At 38.9% G+C, this 19,755-nt stretch overlaps 1 protein-coding gene across 1 annotated transcript; it reads right to left on the bottom strand.

Moving 5' to 3' along the window:
- Nucleotides 1-4,587: 4,587 nt before the first annotated feature.
- On the bottom strand, nucleotides 4,588-19,670 carry LOC129727696 (integrin beta-nu). Its single transcript, XM_055685751.1, has 7 exons — nucleotides 19,301-19,670; nucleotides 19,163-19,242; nucleotides 7,094-7,292; nucleotides 5,915-7,040; nucleotides 5,668-5,859; nucleotides 5,252-5,616; nucleotides 4,588-5,191 (listed from the first exon to the last, which is right to left on the bottom strand). The coding sequence occupies exons 1-7, from the start codon at nucleotides 19,365-19,367 to the stop codon at nucleotides 4,842-4,844; spliced, it is 2,379 nt and encodes a 792-aa protein (XP_055541726.1). The 5' UTR covers nucleotides 19,368-19,670; the 3' UTR covers nucleotides 4,588-4,841.
- Nucleotides 19,671-19,755: the final 85 nt, after the last annotated feature.

The following is a 19,755-nucleotide window of genomic DNA, read 5'->3' as shown; positions in this document are numbered from 1 at the left end:
TTGCACTCTTTCAGCTGATATATAAAAATCAGAAAACCATTTAAAACTTTAGGACCCAATTGAACAATGCCAAGGGGGACAATTTGAATTTTGGAGACGTTGGAGAGACGAGTACTAAAATATTTATTTTGGAAACATTTTCCTCCCAATGAATCATTATATCAAGTACAGGCAAAGTAAAATGGTGGAGTCTCAGAAGTAAGCTATTTCAGTCGTGATTCAATAGTTCCACCAATAATTCCAATTTTAAAACAATTGCACAAGTGTTTCGCAGAAGTATTCCTACATGAAATTTCAATATTTTAGAAGTATTTTACCGAAAAATATACCGTATTAAGGGAGAATTTTGAACGCAAATGGACAATTTTTAAATTTTTTTTTACAAATAGTATTATTCTAAATATCTTAATGAAACTTTCTGAACATCATTAGGAGAAGTTGTTTGATGATACCGCTAAATATTTGAAATAACTTGCCGTTAAATAATGGAGCAATCTCGCATATGAAAAATCAAAGATCATGGCACATTCTCATAATACAACACCCTATACAGTTTTTGGTGATATCATTAATAATAAACTTTATGGAACAATGTTCGTAATATTACTGATAGGTACATTAATAATTTATTAAATTTATCAAAACAATGTGCTGAAATCCAATAAAAATCGAAGAGTTTTGAATGATAAGACTTAAGTTCGAAACGCTGCAAACACAAAAAAGTCAAAAATCACATAAATCATAAAAACTAAAATATTCAAAAAGCAAAAATACTAGAAGTTGCAAAACTTAAAAATGAATGAACGAACGCGTGTTTAACATAGTTTTTGTTATCTTTCACGGGTTTTTTTGAAAAAACCTGAACAAAATCGTATGCTCTTCAGGAAAATTATATGTCGTAGTTGAACTTCGTTTCTGCGGACGGGTAAATTAGATATTTGGTTTTGAAATTGAAGGTAGAATTTAATGAAAACTTTTCATTTTATTCGATGTTTGATATTATTATACTAATGAGCGGGGGCCTAGCGTGGTTGGTAACGTCTCCGCCAACCACGCTCGACGCCTGGGTTCAAATCCCACCGCCGACATAGGTGTCGATGGATGTGAGGTGGCGTGATCCACTCACAACCAACCCAACTGCTCTAGATTCAATCCTAGCCGACACCGGGAGATTTTCTGAGGCGACAAATCTCTGGGATCACGCCTTCCATCGCATGAGGAAGTAAAGCCGTTGGCGCCGGTCCGTTAATCAACGGGCCGTGAGTTAGGGTCCTGGGTGGAGTCGCCCCCCCGGGCGTCGGTGATTGGCACAAAAACAGTGGCGGAACTAGACCGACGGTAAATGAGCGAGAATAAAAAAAAATCATTCTACTAATACGCTCAAACAATATTTTTGTAATTTGACTATGGTATTCAAGACAATTGAACCTTCTAGGCTTTTAAAAGTTAAAAAAGAGTATGCGGGTATCCAAAAATCCATTCTCTTCCTTCAACTCAAGTTAAAGTAGCGGAAAAGTGTGAAAAAGAACGTAAACGAAAATTGAAAATAAAAAGCCTGAATCATCTGCTTCTACAAAATAACAGTAGTAGACAAACAGCCAAAGTACACCTCATTGACGACTTAATGGTCAATAAGTCTTCGTCACAATAACAGCAAAAACTTCTCAATATGGGTTTCAACTGCGCCAACTCTGCACCACCAGATATTAAACAATCAATCATTGACGTTGAAGCGAAGACAAATAGTTGCATTCTTTCTACAGCACAAACTGGATGTCATTTTTCTTTTTCCAAAAAAAAACTTGGACGTCTCCTGGTCATACAAATTTGTCTGAAAAATCTTTTTTGAACATTTCGTGATGAATTTTACAAACAAACTAAAGAGGCACAAACGAGAAATTCGCTATCTCTTCTCCTACGTGAGCTTATCATGGCAAATATAAAATAAATTGGAGAAGAGTAACCTATTGGATAGTGAAGGCGATCCGAGATATGTGGAATATTTTTTTTGTATAATAAGAGGAGCGGATCATGAAACTTTTTTCGTACACCTAATAATACCCACATAGATAGACGCCGTTGTAGTCAGGAAGTCTACTGACTTAGAATTAAATTTTTTTTTGTGAAACCCGCGAATACCGACCACTTCTAACCTTTTATGCAGCCCAAAATAGTATTCTTACTTCATATTATTCACCCTTTAAAAGATTAGCGTCTCAGTAAATTAATGGCATATATTAAACACAACACTCACTCCAATAACAGAAGATCTGAAAAAGGTAGCTAATATGATCTTGCCTCGAGGCATCAACTTCGTTCAAAATGAGAAAAAAAAATGGAAATGATTTACTTCAAATAACGTTCGCCTGTTCCAGCTTGTTTTTAATCTGTGGAAATTAGACTTAGACTTAGAACTTTATAACCAACAATAATCTATGCTTCTTAACAAAAACGTTTGTAACCACTCGGGTTTCGCAAGATTACAGAGTCTGCTTGACAAGCGGGTGGTCGTGGGTTCGAATCTATGACTATACAGTCTCCTCCCGGAAAACCCTAATCATGGTACGGTATACAATCAACCACATACCAAACCTCAAAAATGAATTGAGGAAGACCTCATGTTGTAGTTGAAATACGTAAATTTGGTATGCACCTTTGAAGCCAAAAGTAGAATTCAAAATTTTTATACAGTATGTATTATAAAGTTTTTATACAGTATTTAAAAATGTTTGCGACCTTGACCTAAACGGTTTTTCGAGGCGCATATTCTCCTTACTATTAAGTAACGCCTTTACTCGAAAAAAAAACAGACCAGATAAAAGTGTTCGCCAAAAATTCATTTAAAGTCGGATTTCCTTGGAACTTTCAGGGAATGAACTGATACATATGAATTGTGTTTCAGCATAATTACTTTATTAAAATTTCTTTCCATTGCTAAAAGTAAAATAACAGACTCCAAACCAGTTATACCCAGCTTTTCATCAATTTTTACCCATGGGCAAAAAAGTTTTCTTTCCCTTAAAATCCCTCATAACATTTTGCGCAATAATCGAGTCGACCTTTTTAGTCCCCTTCATCCATTCTTTCTTCAACTCAAACTCGTTCTTGAACACCTTGGCCCAAAATCTTTCCACCGGACAACACTGGTTAATTTGGGGTGTTGGCGGTTTTTGGTACAAAAACAACGTTGTTGTCCCTGTATCAATCCAACGTCGATCGCTCGTAATGGCATGATGCCGAGTCCAGCCAATATAATGTCTCGCCTCCGTCGGACCGCAGGAAGGGCAACAAACGCTTCTGGAGGCACTCGGTAAATTTCGCTGTTGATGGCACCCGTTGTTATGTACGGTTTACTCAGTTTACCGCATTTGCATATGGCCTACCAGAGGTAGTATTTTTTCGCGAATTTGTCCACTTTCTTCTTTCTTATGTCTGCAGCCCTGGTAACTACTTTGCGTCTGCTTCGATGTAGGTTTCGTTATCCATAACCACACACATCGGTTTCGTTAACCACTCTCGGTACAGCTTCCTTGCGCAGGATTTGGCCGTCATGTTTTGTTGATCACGCCTGTTTGATGCCTTCCGGAACTTGAAAATACGAAGCCTAGCTTGTTTCATGGTTTTCTGAACGAACCAGGTGGATCACTATGCCTTCAGAGCCGCGTTGCATTTTTTGGGAAAAACGTTCCCGTTTGCACTGAAAACAAAATACTCATAAAAGCGATCGTTCAAGGACCGGCGAATTTAATAACGAAAATTTAAAAAAAAGATGAAGAAAATCGGTTCAATAGTTTTCCCGCATTCAGGATCACGGCAAAGTCATTTTTCGGAAAACACTATTCCGAGATAATCGCGTGTAAAGTTTCAAGTTTAGCTTATGCGGCCGTGACGAGGCGCGCTGCAAATCGCTCTAACTTTTTTCCTATTGCTCAGATCTTTATGAAAATTAGTGAAAATGTTCTTAAGATGTTGTATTTGAAGATAATGTAATAAAAAAAATTTCGGTTTTTTTGGAAACTAAAGAAGTATATAACACCTTAAGAAAAAGACAGATATAAAATTTTTCGGTTGTGAAAATTTTTGAATCTAAGAAAAATAGAGAAAACCTGTATTGTTTTGAATGACACGCCACAGTTCATAAAAATCCAATTAGTGTTTATGATAATTTTTTTTGTTCAGTTGAAAAAAAAAATTAAAATTTTGTTCTGTATGTTTTCTTCCGTAGTAACAAAAAATGTGTGCAGGATCTCTTCTCATTAGAATCAGTGATAACAGTTTTCAAAGTTACCCTGATATATACATTCGATTTGATCCCGGCAAGTACGTGCTATATATTATTCCAAATTAGTTTTCCAAGTGAAACAACGCACGCTTTCGTGTAAATGTATAGGTAAGCAATGTCTCTCGGTCTCTCTTCCGTTGATAATCACTGTAAACAGTTCCCATTAGATGTGGCTTAACGCACAGGAATGTGATACAATTCTCTTTTCGCTGGTCATGGAAAGGAGAGAGTTATATGTTGAGCATAGATTTAATCAGTATTTTGGTTGTCACTCGATGAATCATGCAAGTTGTATCTTCTTTATGCTTATCGTTACTGAGATGCCTATGCTTATCTGTTTATTATCATAAGTTAAACATTCAGTATTCATCAGTATATTGTGAAGAGTATTGTAAACAAATAAACATAGAGACAAACACATAATTTTTATTTGTATTTTATTTTATTAGAAACATTCGATAGCGAATCCATGGTAATCGGAATATCAAAATCCTACTCCTTAGCACTAAAGTGCATGAACCGGGCGCGACAGTTGCCTAGCCCAAGGCGCTATTCCTCATCATTTCAGCTCACTGTCAGCCATTTCTTCGGGTACCGTGAAACTCGAAATCGGAGACCTGTACAGCGGGCTCTGCATTTGGTAAGAAGTTCGTTCCTTCTGTTCTTTTTCGAATTCCTGATATAGGCGACGATCCTGAATCCAAAACTTAAACCTAATAGCACACACTATGGCAAGTCCAATAACTATTGTGGCAATAAATATGTACGTTAAAGATGCCGTAATATTTATGGGTTCACAGTCTCGGTCAAGAATTTTTAGCAATGTATACTGATTCTGAAATTCGTACGTATATTTGTAGTCACAGGTGATATTCTTATGGGTTATCCGAGCCGTACAGTTGAGGGTATCTGTAATTTTTTGTAGATAAGATATTGTCAAGTATTGTATTTTAACATAGCTCTAGTTACCATCTAATGTTTCGAAAAACTCTGCGCTGTACAATCCCAGCTTTGTCTTACAATCAGCTTCCAGGTTGTCACACCTTTCGTCCAATTTTTTGTGTATTGCACACCGAACACAATCGTCGTAATACGAGCAAAGTTCAGACTCAAAACCGGCCGCAACTTCACAATATGCTCCAAAGTATGATTCACTACATCTACATTGACCACAAAGACACTCTCCCCGGCCGGAACAAAGCTCTTGCTTGTGAGGTGCTTTGCATGATTCTTTATCCGTGGAGCAATCACACTCATCACCAGACCAGCCTTCATGGCACTTACAAGCGCCGCAATCACAATCACCGTGTTGACTGCAAATTACACCTGAAAGCCTAAAACACCCCGAATTAAAATTTATCAATGTTGAGATTTGTTCTACCTACGGAGTACATTCAGAACACTCGCAGTGTGGTCCTTCGAAACCAGGATTACAGAGACACTGCCCGCAGATGCATTCTCCTCGGTCCGAACAAATTAAACCCAGCTCATCAAACTCCCCCTCTGCTCGGCATTCATTCAGCAAATCGGCGCTCGTGTCAAAACTCAACAGGTTACATTCACATGTCCGCCCAATCCTGTGAATAACACGACATAAAAATCAACGATAGCAAAGCGATCAACTGAACTTACCAACCCGCATCGCAAAAGCACATCCCGCAGGAAAAGTCTCCGTGACCTCTGCAGAACTCGCTTCCACTGATGGGCTCATGAGTGAGTTCGCACTGGCAATGCTGTCGAATCTCTATGTCCAAAAGAATACCTTCGTTGCTAATCAAAGTTTCTTCTATTTTTACAGTAAGATTCGTCACTTGCTCTGATGGATACTCCAGCAATCGCACTTCCACGTTGAATTCATACTCCTTTCCTATTTCTATATTGTCACATTTATTAATCGGTTGCGGTTTCGTGTAGATTCCTCCGCAGTCCGTTGAGAACGAGATTTGAATATAACTGGGAGCGTTATCAGTGAACTCCACTCTTTTCACAAAATCCCGATAACCGGTATCGACTAGCTGCAAGATATTCGACGAATCATCCTGCAGTAAACCTACACTGGCGAATTCCACCATAAGATCCCTCATCGAACTATAATAATCCTGTAGTTCATCAGGCACGGCGAATATTACGGCAGTCTTCGATTTTCCCAGCACTCTGTAAACTTCCTCTAACGAAGGATAATCGTAGGTTAAACTGCCGGTGTATTCTCCCTCATCGGACAGATAGCATTGTTTATCGTTTCTTTCGGTAATCCCTGCCAGCAGACCGTCTCCGGCCATATGCATGAAACCATTCGTAGCCAAAATGACTATCTTTCTGGTGTTGATGCCCCAGCCGATTCGATCATCGCATACTAACACTTGCATGAGTGCATCCAAACCACCTTCCAGATTGTCCAGATTCGCCGAAACATTACTCGCCCTGAGTTTGTCGATAAAACTATCGACATTTTTCGTAATTTGCAACCGGTGCCGAAAACCGTACGTAGGTTCACAAACTTGCTTCTCCGAGCTGCACGGATTCTCCAGCCGATGTGCCTCGGTCTGGATGAAAGGCATGATCGGTTTATCGATGAAACTGCCGAAACCGAGTCGATAGTTTTCCGTCAGATTAGCCAGTGCCTTCGCCAGCTGGTCGCCCATGTTGATCAGCGTGTCTCTGTCGTCCTTCATAGACCAGGTAAGATCCATCAAGTAGTATAAATCAAGCGGATAGTTTTTGGCAGGTTTGTACGTGAACTTAAAGGAATGTGGTTCCACTGCAAGTTAGAGAAGTTTAAATAGAACGGCGGAACTTCAAGGAATTACTCACATTTGCCAAGCCTTATTTTCACCCGTTGGGGACTGATTTGTGTCGCCTCTAGCTTTACGCGGTCATAATCTCGAAGGGGACCACTCTCGATCACTGTCAGCTGGCTAAAGTTTTTATTGGTTTCGATACGATTTTCGCTGCAATTAGATGCTCTCAGCTCCGGAACGGTCATGCAACGAGATTTGTACATGCCGTAGCTCTGCAATTTGAAAAATTATTTTCACTTGGGCTGTTTAAAATACCTTGAAAATTTCATTCAATAAGAGAAACCCTTATATGACCTAATAAGAGAGTTTTGCACAGAGACAAAACCTCTCAGATAAATTTAAACCGTTACTATCGATTTATCGTGCAACCTGCAAATTCGTAAACCTAAAAATTAACGGTGCCAAAATAGCATACACAGTCTGAAATTTCATCAGAACGAAAAGACGTCAGAATTGTTAAATAAATTGCTACGATTGTAGTACCGAATACTCAAATTTTTCATAAAAACCATATTAAAATACCCCTGAATATCCGTCGAGAGAATAAGCTAAATTTTTAGAGCAATCGAGGTAAAGTTCATGGAGATATAAAATTTTCTAATCTGAAGTTCCGACTTACTATCTAAATGTACGACATTTCAATGTAATTCCTTCCAAACTTCACAATCTTCAAGGCCATTTTTTACTGTTGTCACCATCTTTGGCAACAGAAAAAAGTTTATATATGAATTTATTTCTGCCTTAGCACACCATCATCATCCCGTTAACTGTAACTTTTTTGAGAGTAACTGAAAAAGCGCTTCCGGAAAAGGTAACCATTGGAATATTCCAACTAGAAAATTGATGATTCAAACTAAATAACATCGAAAACAACACAATAGTATAACCTTTTTGTGAAGAATGTTTCATGGCTGAAAGACTTTTAAACAAATCTCCATGATAAAATTCACGCCATAATCAAATAATGTCAGATGCGCAATCAAATTTCCGCTGTTTCGATGATAAAAATTATCATTTTAAAAGAATAAAGCAAAGCCTTGGTGCTACATTCCGTATCGGGTATCGATTCAAGCCATTTTTCGATGTCTGTGAGTGAGGTTGGACTTCCCATATGAGCGTTTCTTTGTAAGTTTCAACGACTTGGCAGAGTGAATCCGACCGTTGTCATGCGGTAGAATCACATTTTCGTGCCTCTGCTGGTATTGTGGCCGTTTATTGCAAAGTGCTCGGCCTAATCACATCAAATTAAGGCTAACCCGTTCCACAGTGATGATTTCATCCAATTTTAATAGCTCATAATGAACAACAACGACCTAGTTTCACCAAAAACACAGCTAAACCTTCGCAGCGTGTAAGTTCTGCCGAGCTAACGACGCAGAAGTATGCCCGGGCAGCCCTCATTCAGCGTCTTCGAAGGCTTTTGTCCTGTCTTCACACGGACAGTCACCAACGTCAAAAATACAGTCTTCAAAGCGACGTAACAACGTTTTTCATGAGATGAGAAAAGTAATGCTTCCCGCCAATGACGATTATTTGGCCCAAATCAGGCATTTTGACATATCTAAAAGTATGGCCGACTGAAAGTAAAGGTAGAAGGCTGGATACGTGTAACTTGAGACTTTAATGTGGTCACACATCCTTGTCTAACAATCCCTATCCCAACCTCCACGAGGTACCAAGCGGAATACGAGTAACTTTGGTGGAGATCGGATAACCAACCGCCGGCGGAAATTTTTGTCATATGTTGACTGGGAAGGGCGAGTCGAACGGGACTGTATTCCCATGTTAGGGGCGGCGTACAACAGCGTCTGGACCGGAGCGGGCGGCTGAATCATGAAATGCTTTATTTCGCCAACCACATCTAAGATGGCAGGCCCATCAGCAGGATGTAGGAATCGCGACCCTGGTAATTCCGGAGAAAGGGTGTGAACCATATTGCACACACTGCTTTCAAGTACCACATCTGCTACAGTTGCGGCAAAGCAACAGAATGGGGCTTAGGTTTTGTAGTGTTGGAAAATCAGAAAACAATATTCATCCGGTGAAGGTCCGTAGATGACCGTATATGCGTGATGAGGATTAACGGCAAATTCTTCAACTACAGTTTAATCAACACCTACGCACCGACAAACGACAAATCCGATGATGTCAAAGATGAGTTCTATGAAATGCTGGAACGAGTCTATGACGAGTGCCCAAAATATGACATAAAAGTCGGCATCGGAGATGCAAATGCGCAGGTTGTAAGGGAGGAATTTTTCCGTCCGGCCATTGGATGGCATAGCCTTCACTCGTCAACCAATGAAAACGGCCTGAAACTGATATTTTCCATGTTTGAATCAGTGCTTGAGAAGGGATCGAAATTTGATTGTGACTGCGATGAATGCACATGCTTTTTTCGTTTGGTTTGAACGGCAGAAACGATCGGTTGAACAAAAAAAAAAGTTTTTCTCTTTCTCTCGTGTGACGATTTTTTTCCTAACGATAGCGACCGCAGTTTCAGAGAAGCCGATTTTAAAACTCTCTCGTTCGATCATTTAAGGGCTATTCCCACTGCTTCCGTTCAGGGACCGGGCTCGTTCGGGACTTTTCATGCATTCACACTGCGCCGTGCTTGAACCGTGCCCGCGCTGCGCTCTGGCTGAGAAATGTTGATGTGTGTATGTGAAAGAACGTCTTCCTCATTTTTTCATACCGCAGTTCACTCCGCGCGAAATATGTCACTACAACATACACGCATCCACCCGAGTGCCTCCCGTGCACTCTCCGGCCAACACAAAGTATCGTCGGCAACGATAGTTTTCCTCTCGCACGGCGGCAGCACGACGGCAACTCAACGCTGCCCCGGTCTGGGCACGGCGCGTCGGTGTGAATGCGTTCATAAGAACGCATGCAATCAATCTCAAACGAGCCCGGACGACACACGGATCAGCCACGGCCCGGTCCCGGCCCGGTCCCGGAACGGTAGCAGTGGGAATAGCCCTTTACAATGTATGTTGAACGGAGCAAACTAGAGTATGATTGGCAGCATGTGGCGTGTTTTTTTTTCGTTTCTCTCGTTCTTGACTGGTTCTTGACTGGCTGTCTAAACGGTCAAAAAACGGTCGATGAATGCTTTTTCGCTGTATCGGATGGGATTGGGGGCCACTGCTTACAGATGCATGTTATTTTTTGGTGGAGAAGTTTGTTGTTGTTGTTGTTGATGTTTAGCGATTATTGCTTGAGGACAAATGAGGTGGAGATATAGTTTGAATATTTCTTCATGCGAAATGCTGAAGTCCGTCGTAGTTATACGTCGCAAAGCGCCGACAGGCACAAGTAGTGTTTTTACTTCTGCCAACGCGGCTAGCAGTAATTTATATTTTTCCAAAGCTTATTCAGATTCTTGCTTCGCTTATATCATTGGCCCAACAGATAGGCCGATATATACGCTATTCTTTTTATATCTATCGTTATCAGTAGGCTAATTTTTCAGTCAGTTTTTTTTTCTGATTTGTTATGCATAAATAGTGGAAAATGTCAATACTTATGCCCTGACAAATCACGTTCTACATTTGAGTTGATAGTTTTGTGATGTATTGGTTTTTTTTTTGTTAGGGAATTAGAATTACGTTGTCCATTGATGTGAACTTTTGTAACCGTCTTACAAGCTGTGTTTTTTTAGATGAAAAAATTAAATAAAGGTAGATTGCAAATCAGCAGGAACAATAGAGGCCACCTAAATTGCATTGTTGAAACTAGTTCAGTTTTAGTTGTGAGTTGTTAGTTGTTTCTGGTACCCAGGAGCGGATTAAGGCGAAGGCGAAGCAGGCGGACTTCAAAATTGATGTTTGATGCATGAAGAGGATCATCTACAATGTATGGAGAACACTATTAATGTATAACGAAAAAGAATTTCCCGCATACAAATTGACTTGAAAAATTAGCCTCCTGATAACTATCGAATTCAAAAGTATCTATTTGTTAGACCGATGATATAAAGGTCGGATTCGATTATATAGAGACTCGATTATATATTGACTCGATTATATGTATATGATTCTATTATATATAATTTCAAACTCGATTATACTGCCGTTCCAAGCATAGTTGTCCCAGCGTGCATAAGAACGGCAGTATGTATACAGTAATCACCCGATTATTTCTGTACCCGATTTTATCTGCCCCCGATTTTATCTGCCCTCGATATTTTATCACATTTTTCACCCGATTTTATCATCATAAAACATTTCATTAAAAAAATGTCAGGGTGAACTGATTTTCTATTACGCTTCAATATTTGAGATATTTTTCATAATTCTGTGTATCATTCTGGATGCAGTTTACATTAAAAATTCAAGCGATGCACAATGTTACATTTTGCTGTTATCGTGCGAATAATTGAATAGTGATACAAATGTTTATTATAACCGTATAATATGTTCGGAGAAGTTTCAAAATATTTGAAAACGCATCTTTTGATGTAGAAAGCTGGGTGATCAATCCTCCTAAAAGTGAGATAGAATATTTACTTTTTCATTAGATAAAGATAAACACTTGGTGTCTTAGGTAAAGTATTAGGTGATCTCAAAACAAGAAACTTTACAGAAGACATCATGTTTCTATCTCTTACATATTGCAAGCAACATAAAGTTTTCTATGAGAAGGCATTAAAAATCGTTATTTACATTTTAAGATTTTTCTGGTTGCAATATGTGAGGGATATCAGCATGCTGTCTTCGGCAAAGTTTAGTGTTGTGAGAACATCTAATATTTTGCTTATGGTACTGCGCTACAAAAAAGCAAGTAATTCATTTTACCAATTCAAACAAAAACATGAACGAATAAAAAACTTTATTGTAATTTATCTGCAACTTTACATCGATTTTTTAAGGTTTTTTATTTTTTTAGGTTTGTTCAGAAAGGTTTTAGGCAACTGAATTATCTATCTAAAAAAATGTTTAAAAAAAATAGTGATGATCGATTTTTTATAGTCACTTTTTGTTTTTGATATTTTTTTGTTCAGTACAGGATCTCGATTAATTTTTAAAATATTTTTTATAAAAGCTCAGACAGTTTTTTCAAATTCATCCCTTGACAACTTTTCTCTATCTTTTGTCATTATTCAGATATATCGATTTATGAAAAAAACACTGCAGCTTTTTTCATATGTTTGTACAGATAAATTTTCCAAAAAAAATAAAATCGCTGATTTTACGTATTTAGTTTTTGATTTAACATCTTCAATAAAAAAAATAAAATTTTAAAAATTTCCCGATTTTATCACTTTCCCTATTTTATCACGCCAAAAATCATCAGGGTGAGATATAATCGGGTGATCACTGTAGTAGCAAAAAAATTTTTTTTTAATTTCAAATGTGATCTAGAGCGAACATTTCGTAAGAGAACATCCAGAAAATACGTTACGCTTGATAGAAAAGGAAAAAAATAAAAAATAATTAAAATTAATTAGAAATTTTGATTTTTTTAAAAGAATTTAAAAATTAAAAGAAATTGAAATACCTTAATAAAAATAATTTCAAAAATAAAAAAAAGAAATTAAAAAAATTTAGAAACAAACGAATAATTTGAAAATTTTCAAAAATTTGAGAAATTAAAAACAAACGATAATATAAGAAATCAATATATACTGATCTAACTTTTTCTTTCCATTTGACAGCAATTACACCAGGAATAACTACAAGATATATGTATAATTTTTATAAGAACTGTGTTTGCTGACTTTTAGGGGGATGAATCAAAAATAAAATTCTTCCTATTTATTCGAAATAATAAAACATTCATGTAAAATGAATAAAATACATTTTTTCTCTGATTCGATTATATATAAAATTCGATTATATATAGTGCAAAAAAATCGGAGACTATATATAATCGAGTCCGACCTGTACTTAGCGATGCGAAAATCTAAATTAGCTTCGGACAAAGTACACCACCGCACAGTGGGGAATCGCTGGCCATCGACCCAAAATTGAAAATGTGAATTTCATTTCAATTATATTTTTCCTATAATTGTATACTATTGGAGTGACAGGGTCCAAATTTTTAGAGCATTACGACAAAATTTGAATTTTATATGATTTTTTAAAGTGTACTGAGTCAGCGTTTTTTAGCGTTTTTCTTGAAAAAAAAATGCAATGTTGCGAAATTTGCTGGAGCCCCAAGAATAACTTGAATCTTGATGATGTCTAAGTGAAAGTTGTCTATAAAATAGTGGAGAATAAATCCTCATCATTGGATAATGTATAATCCTCATCATTGGATAATGTATATATGTATAAATTGACGGAATCAAAAAATTACGTATTTTTTGCATAAAACAGCGTTTAAAGTTTAGACGGCAGGGTTTGGCACTATTGGCACTAGTTTTAAAAGATAGCTTGAAAAAAATGCCTTAAAATGCATCTAGTCCGATTTTGCACAGAGTTGCACAGAGTACCTTTCTTTCGAAGAGAAACAACGAGGGTTCGGCACATGTCGGATTTCAAAAATGTAAATTTGAATTGCACACTGCAAACCGTCTATATAATAACAAATTACTCATATTAATCTGATAATAACAACGTTTTCAAACAAGTTTCAGTATAATTAATCACACTATTTGCATATTTACAGGTTTAACTGATCTATATTTCGATAATTAACGAAGTATCAAAAACTAGTCATTGTTTATGTTTTGGATCACCAGCACTGACTTCCAAAATCATGTTTGAAGTTTATATCATACCAGTCACATGTAAAAACAATCGTGTAAACATAAACCATGACATAATACATCGCCTGCTAATTTCTACAGAGCAAATAGTGAATAATTATTTTGACGTTAGAAACTGCATTTCGAAAACCCTTCTTGAAGATATTAAAACTGTATTGAAAATGAACACAAAAATGAAGATGAAGGTGAAAGTGAATGGAAAAAAATGCAAATGGAAAAAAATGCGAATGCGATAAGAAGAATCAATAGTCACTTTGAAAAAAAAAAACAAGTCATAAGTGATTTTCAACACGAAGCATATTTTTCAATTTTTTTTTCTTTTTCTTAATAACTGATTAATATTTTATGTTTTTTATGGCATATGAAAGTCTTTCAAGCATCATGCATTTTATTTTCCAAAAGATTGAAACCGACGTAAAATTTTCCTCATATAATATATAAAAAAACATGAAATTTTCCCTGGCGTCAAAAATACGCATTTTCATGCAAAAATAATATCAAATTCGGACTCAGCGTCCCAAAATTATATAAAAACCATGTATTTTCCATGATTTGAAGAGATTTTTTCGCTTGGCCAGCATTTGTATGGAGCCGCCCCACTGTGCACCGCCGCGACGCTAGCTGCGCAACATAAAGTGCTAGCCGCGTTGGCAGATGTAACTACACTACTCATGTTCAAACGCGCTGCTTTGATTTCCATGGATGCTTTGAGAGATGTATGAAGAATTAATCAAACAGTTTGACACCTTACTTTTCCATAATCGCTAAACATTAACAACAACAACAACAACAAAAACAAGCGTCTCCAGCCACCAAAACGCTGTAACAGAATATACGCATCAGAAGCATACAGCGACTGCCGGTCAAATGAATTTTTTTCCGGTCGTTCATTGCCACTAAAAATCAATGGATATTGAACAAAAGGAAAATGCGAAAAAAATCGTCATAAAGTAGTGCGAACAGGATTGCGAGGATTCTACACTAGAGAGGAAAAGAGATGATCGTAATGACCGTTCGTTTTATTTGGCAATCGGAAAACGAAATTGAACGCGATAGCTCGGAGAGACGAACGGTGTACGAAGTCTCGCACAAAACGGATAAGATGAAATTGAAAGACTGATATTTTTGTGTTCGGTAGAAAAAAGGATTGATCAGACTATCAGAGCACTGTTCAGTGAATATTCGAAAACAACATATCGATCTCGTGCCCTTTTCGGATGTTACTGATGTTTGGTCTTTGGGGAAGACACATTGATTTTGACCATTATCTCGTCGTTTGTAAGATCCGCCTACGGTTGTCGAACGTTCCGAGATCTCACACAGATTGGACGATGCGTTTCGACATACAGCGGTTGAAAGATGATGGCGTGGCAGGAAAATACGCTAGAGAGCTGGATCACCGGATCGCAGAACAGCAGGAGGAACGAGTGGAAGACATAAATGAGCCGTGACGTAATATTTGCAGTACCATCGAAACGACTGCGAGAGGGGTGGTAGGTACGACGTGTGGGGGACAGCGTACCAGCTGTTTAATGCTGAGTGCCAAAAAGCGACGGACGATAAGAAGCGTGCTAAGAGCCGCATGCTCACTGTGGATGAACGTCAGAATAGAAAAATATACTGGGAGGCAAGAGCTGCCTTGAATAGAGTCATACCGTCGGAAGAAATGCGAGCACGAGGAGCAGGTGCTCACCAGCGCAGAGGAGAACCTTGCTAGAAACAACGTGCGGAGCTTCTATAGAACAGTTAACAGAGTCAGAAGCAGGAATTATCCTGTGATTGTCATGTGCAGTGACGAGGACGGTAACCTGCTTACGGATAAACCGACGGTTGCAGCCAGGTTGAAGAAGTCAATCAGGCGCTAATCAACGGCGAAGAGCGAGAGAAGCAAAACAGGAACCAGATGAGGATTATGAGCGACAAGCAAGCTGTGGAGCCACCAACACAAACGGCAAGGCCGCTGGGTATGATGGCATCTCGACCAAACTGCTAAAAGCGGGTAGCAAGCGGCTGTACTATGAGATCTACCAGATCATACTGCGGATCTGGGTAGATGAACAAATGCCGAACGACTCGTTGGAAGGTCTCATATGCCCTAGAAGGGCCATCAACTGGATTGTTGCAACTATCGAGGCATTACGTTGCTCAATACCGCATACTCCCGTATCCTATTCTTTAGATTGAGACCGTTAACGGAATCCATCGTCGGCGAATACCAGCCTGGTTTTCTACAGGGGCGTTCTACGACGGATCTAATTATCACCCTGCGACAGATCCTCGATAATTTCCGGGAGTATAACTTGCAGACTCACCATCTGTTTGTAGATTTTAAGGCGGCCTACGACTCAGCGAAATTAATGGCAGATAATGCTAAAACACGGTTGCCCGACGGAACTAATTGAGCTGAGTCGTATGATGCTGTAGGGATCGAAGTCATACGTACCAGCTATCTGGTGAGACGTTAGATGAACTGAAGCAGGGGGATGAGTGCTCTTAACTTACTGTTTAACATCGCCCGTGGCGGTACAGTACAAAAAGCAAACGTGCAAACGGTCATCACGAAATCTCACATGCTCTTTGGTTTTGCGGACAACATTGATATCATCGGTATCGACCGTAGGGCTGTGAAGGAGACCTCCAGGGCTTTTAAGAAGGAAGCGGCGAGGTTGGGGCTCAACATAAACTCTGCCAAAACAAAGTACATGGTAGTTGGCTGGGAGCATGGGTGTTACGGTGCTGAGGTGCCGAAGTGGATTTTGGGGAACGATTTAAAGTGGTTGATGAATTTGTTCATATTGGTACGCTTGTGACTCACGAAGTGAAACGACGAGTTGCAGTTGCAAACAGGGCCTTCGACGGACAGAACTAGCGCTGTATAGAACGCTGATCCTCCCGGTTGCCCTTTACGGACATAAAGTTTTGACGCTGAAGGAAGCTGATCGAAGAGTGCTCGGAGTCTTTGTTTTCTGCGATCGATGCTTAGCGATGAATTAGAAGATGGAGTGTGGCGCAGACGCATGAATCACGAGTTGTACCAGGTATAAAAACATGCTGATATAGTGAAGGTAATACAGCGGGGCAGGCTTCAGTGGTCTGGACATGTGGCCAGAATGCCTAACCGCCTAAACTATATTCAACAGAGCACCAGGGAGAGGCCGTGCACTCGGTGAACGTTCGCGGTGGAAGAAGATGCGCGATCTGCTGGTGTACGAGAATACTAGAGAACGGCTGCCCAAGACAAAAGAAGCTGGACATCTCTAATTCGTTCGGCCTCAGACCGGTAAACGGTCCGTCGACCACCGAAGTATACTAAAGTGAGTAAGTATGACCGCCACATTAAAAACACTTACGTGTCAAAGTGATTTGTTTATCATATGTCTTAACTTGTTTTATTGCGTTATAAATATGTCAAACTCGATCAGCACTTACGGCTGGTGCCATCTATTGACAAATTAGTTGCGCATCTAAAAGTGTTAACGGTATTCAATCAATTGCATAACGTCGGTTCCATGTACAACTCAAAATTTTGCATTTTTGAGTTTTTGATGGCATAGGACGTTAAATACTTTTAAGTTTGCTGCATTTTTTGACTAAGGTTTTCAATCTATCATTGACGATGGGTGTCTGCCCCGAATGCTGGAAGAATTAGTTCATTTTTCCCATCCACAAGAAACTGCCTGCACTGTTGGTAATTATCGTGGAATCACATCACTAAGCTCTGTCTCCAAGCTGTTTGTCCCCCTCCTCCCCCATCGTAGCATTTCGTCACAAAGTCAGGACCCTCCTCTAGATAATTACGTAGCTTCATAACAATGATATTTTTTTGCAAATTTCATTATCCAAAACATACCTTGAGTCATAAATGAACAAGAAAAGACAAGGAAGTAATATAAATGACCCTAAACAGACAAAACAGTGATAAAAAAGAACAATTAGAAAAAATAATTTTTTTTTCTTAGTTTCATGTTTGCTACGTAGCTTGGCTTGAACCCCCACCCTCCCCCTCGTCACAATTCGTCACAAAACGGCAAACCCTTCCCTCCCCCCTCAAATGCTACGTCATTTATGAATGTTTTCAAAGTAAACCACGAGATTGCTTTTGCAAAGTTTGACAAAATGGGAATTAACGTTAACTTGCTTGCTTGGCTTCGCTTCTACCTGACGGCAGAACTATGGCTGTCATACTCGATGATTACACCTCGTTTTCTTTCCCCGTTACATCCGGCGTTCCTCAAAGTAGCATCCTTGGGCCATTTCTTTTTCTACTGATCATGAACGACGGTAATTCAATTTTTAAAGGCATGAAATTACCACTATGCAGCACAATAGAAAACTTTCTAGACGCTCAGATTCTACAACTGGATTTTTTAGCCTTTGGTGATTGGTGTAGGATTAACGGGATATCTCTTAATGCGCTCAAGTGCTAAAGTCATCTCTTTCCGTCGAGAACATACGGTGTAGCTCTACAACTACAGTTTACAAGCAACTTTTTTGAATCGCAATACAGTAGTCCAAATTCGATAAAAAATCAAGCTTCAAGTATCATGCAGCTGATTTGGTCTCAAAGACGTCGTCGCAACTGGGTTTTTGGTTTCGTTTCGCTAAGAGCTTCAAAAACATATACTGCCTTAAAGAGCTTTATTGCTCCCTGGTCCGTCCTATTTTGGAATACTCCACTATCGTATGGTGTCCTTCCTACCAAAACACAATTCAGAGGATCAAAGTTGTGCGGCAAAAATGTGTTCGCTTCGCCTCAAAACAGTTTCCTTGGCGAGACTCACGTAGCCTACCGAGCTACGAAAGTCGCTCCTATAAATAGGGCTCCTGGAAGAAAGGCGAAATTTGGCCAAGGCGTGTTTCATGGGTGACCTCCTCCTAACCATCGATAGCCCCTTTTACTAGGCCTTCTGGACATAAACACTAGACGACGTAACCTCCGTTTCCATACGTTTTTAAGGACTAACTATGGTTTACATGAATCATTGCTGTGCATGTGCTGTGTGTTCGATTTCAACGTGATGTTCGCCCTTATATCTAGGTAGGTTGAAACCAACTCAATTGATGACACAATATGCGCTGTACCTATCCCATTGCTTCGTCACACATGTTACGGGTAAACCTTTTGTGTTTATGTTTGTTTACCAACAAACCGGCTTTGCCGATCAACGAAGAGCTGACGCATCAATGGTCTTATCAATTCATGCTTCCATTTTTATTTGCTTTCACTGCTCGCACAAAAACAGATAACAGATAAGAAGCAGTACGACTCTTCACCGTTCGTTTTAGCAACGTTTTCTTGTTAAAGTACTAATAAAGATAGAACTTAACAAAAAAAAACGCTTGTTCACTTCACAATCTTCTACGAACCTCATCCGTGCACCATGCACATGAATAATCCGCGTCCAAACATTCGACGCATGTTTTTTGAAAGAAACATTTTGATAAACCTGAAATTAAGAACGAAATATTTTACATCACAGCTTTTAACAAATGATTCAAACTCACTTTGACCGCTAATTAACTCTGTCATGCAAACAAATAATACTAAAATTATCAACAGTTTGGCCTCCATTTCCGCAATAAAAAAACTGCTAAATTGTCATTCAATGTAAAATGCACATTTCTTCTAATCGGGACGCTAACCCATCTGCTCTAAACCGTAACGAGTGTAGTACTGGTAACAAAAATCACATTCCCCTTTTTTGATAATGGGGCGCATTCGTCGATATCGAAGTCGAACGCGATAAGATAACATGATAGTACGGTGTTCTGTCGGTGTTCGTTCGGTCACCGTTGCTATCAAAAGTTAGGACGGTGAAATTAAGCCCCTTTCAGCTGGAAATGTTTTATTAAACTATTTAACTGATCCTTTCGAGAAAAAAAAAAAACAGAATGCTCTCAGAGAAAAATTTTTGTAAGAAACATTGTTTCGCTAGGTTAGATTAACTTGGAGGATTTGT

Source organism: Wyeomyia smithii, chromosome 3 (assembly GCF_029784165.1).
Source record: "Wyeomyia smithii strain HCP4-BCI-WySm-NY-G18 chromosome 3, ASM2978416v1, whole genome shotgun sequence".
NCBI lineage: Eukaryota > Metazoa > Arthropoda > Insecta > Diptera > Culicidae > Wyeomyia > Wyeomyia smithii.
Note: the sequence above shows the minus strand (reverse complement) of the source record. Positions and strands in the feature narration are given on the sequence as shown.

What these genes read in the sequence shown, in the direction of transcription:
- LOC129727696 (XM_055685751.1), bottom strand. Translation starts at nt 19,367, where the DNA reads ATGGAGGCCAAACTGTTGATAATTTTAGTATTATTTGTTTGCATGACA. An exon ending in GTGCATGGTGCACGGATGAG is followed by an intron (nt 7,293 to 19,162) that starts GTTCGTAGAAGA and finishes TTCAAATTGCAG; the next exon opens with AGCTACGGCATGTACAAATC. An exon ending in GAGTGTTCTGAATGTACTCC is followed by an intron (nt 5,617 to 5,667) that starts GTAGGTAGAACA and finishes GGGGTGTTTTAG; the next exon opens with GCTTTCAGGTGTAATTTGCA.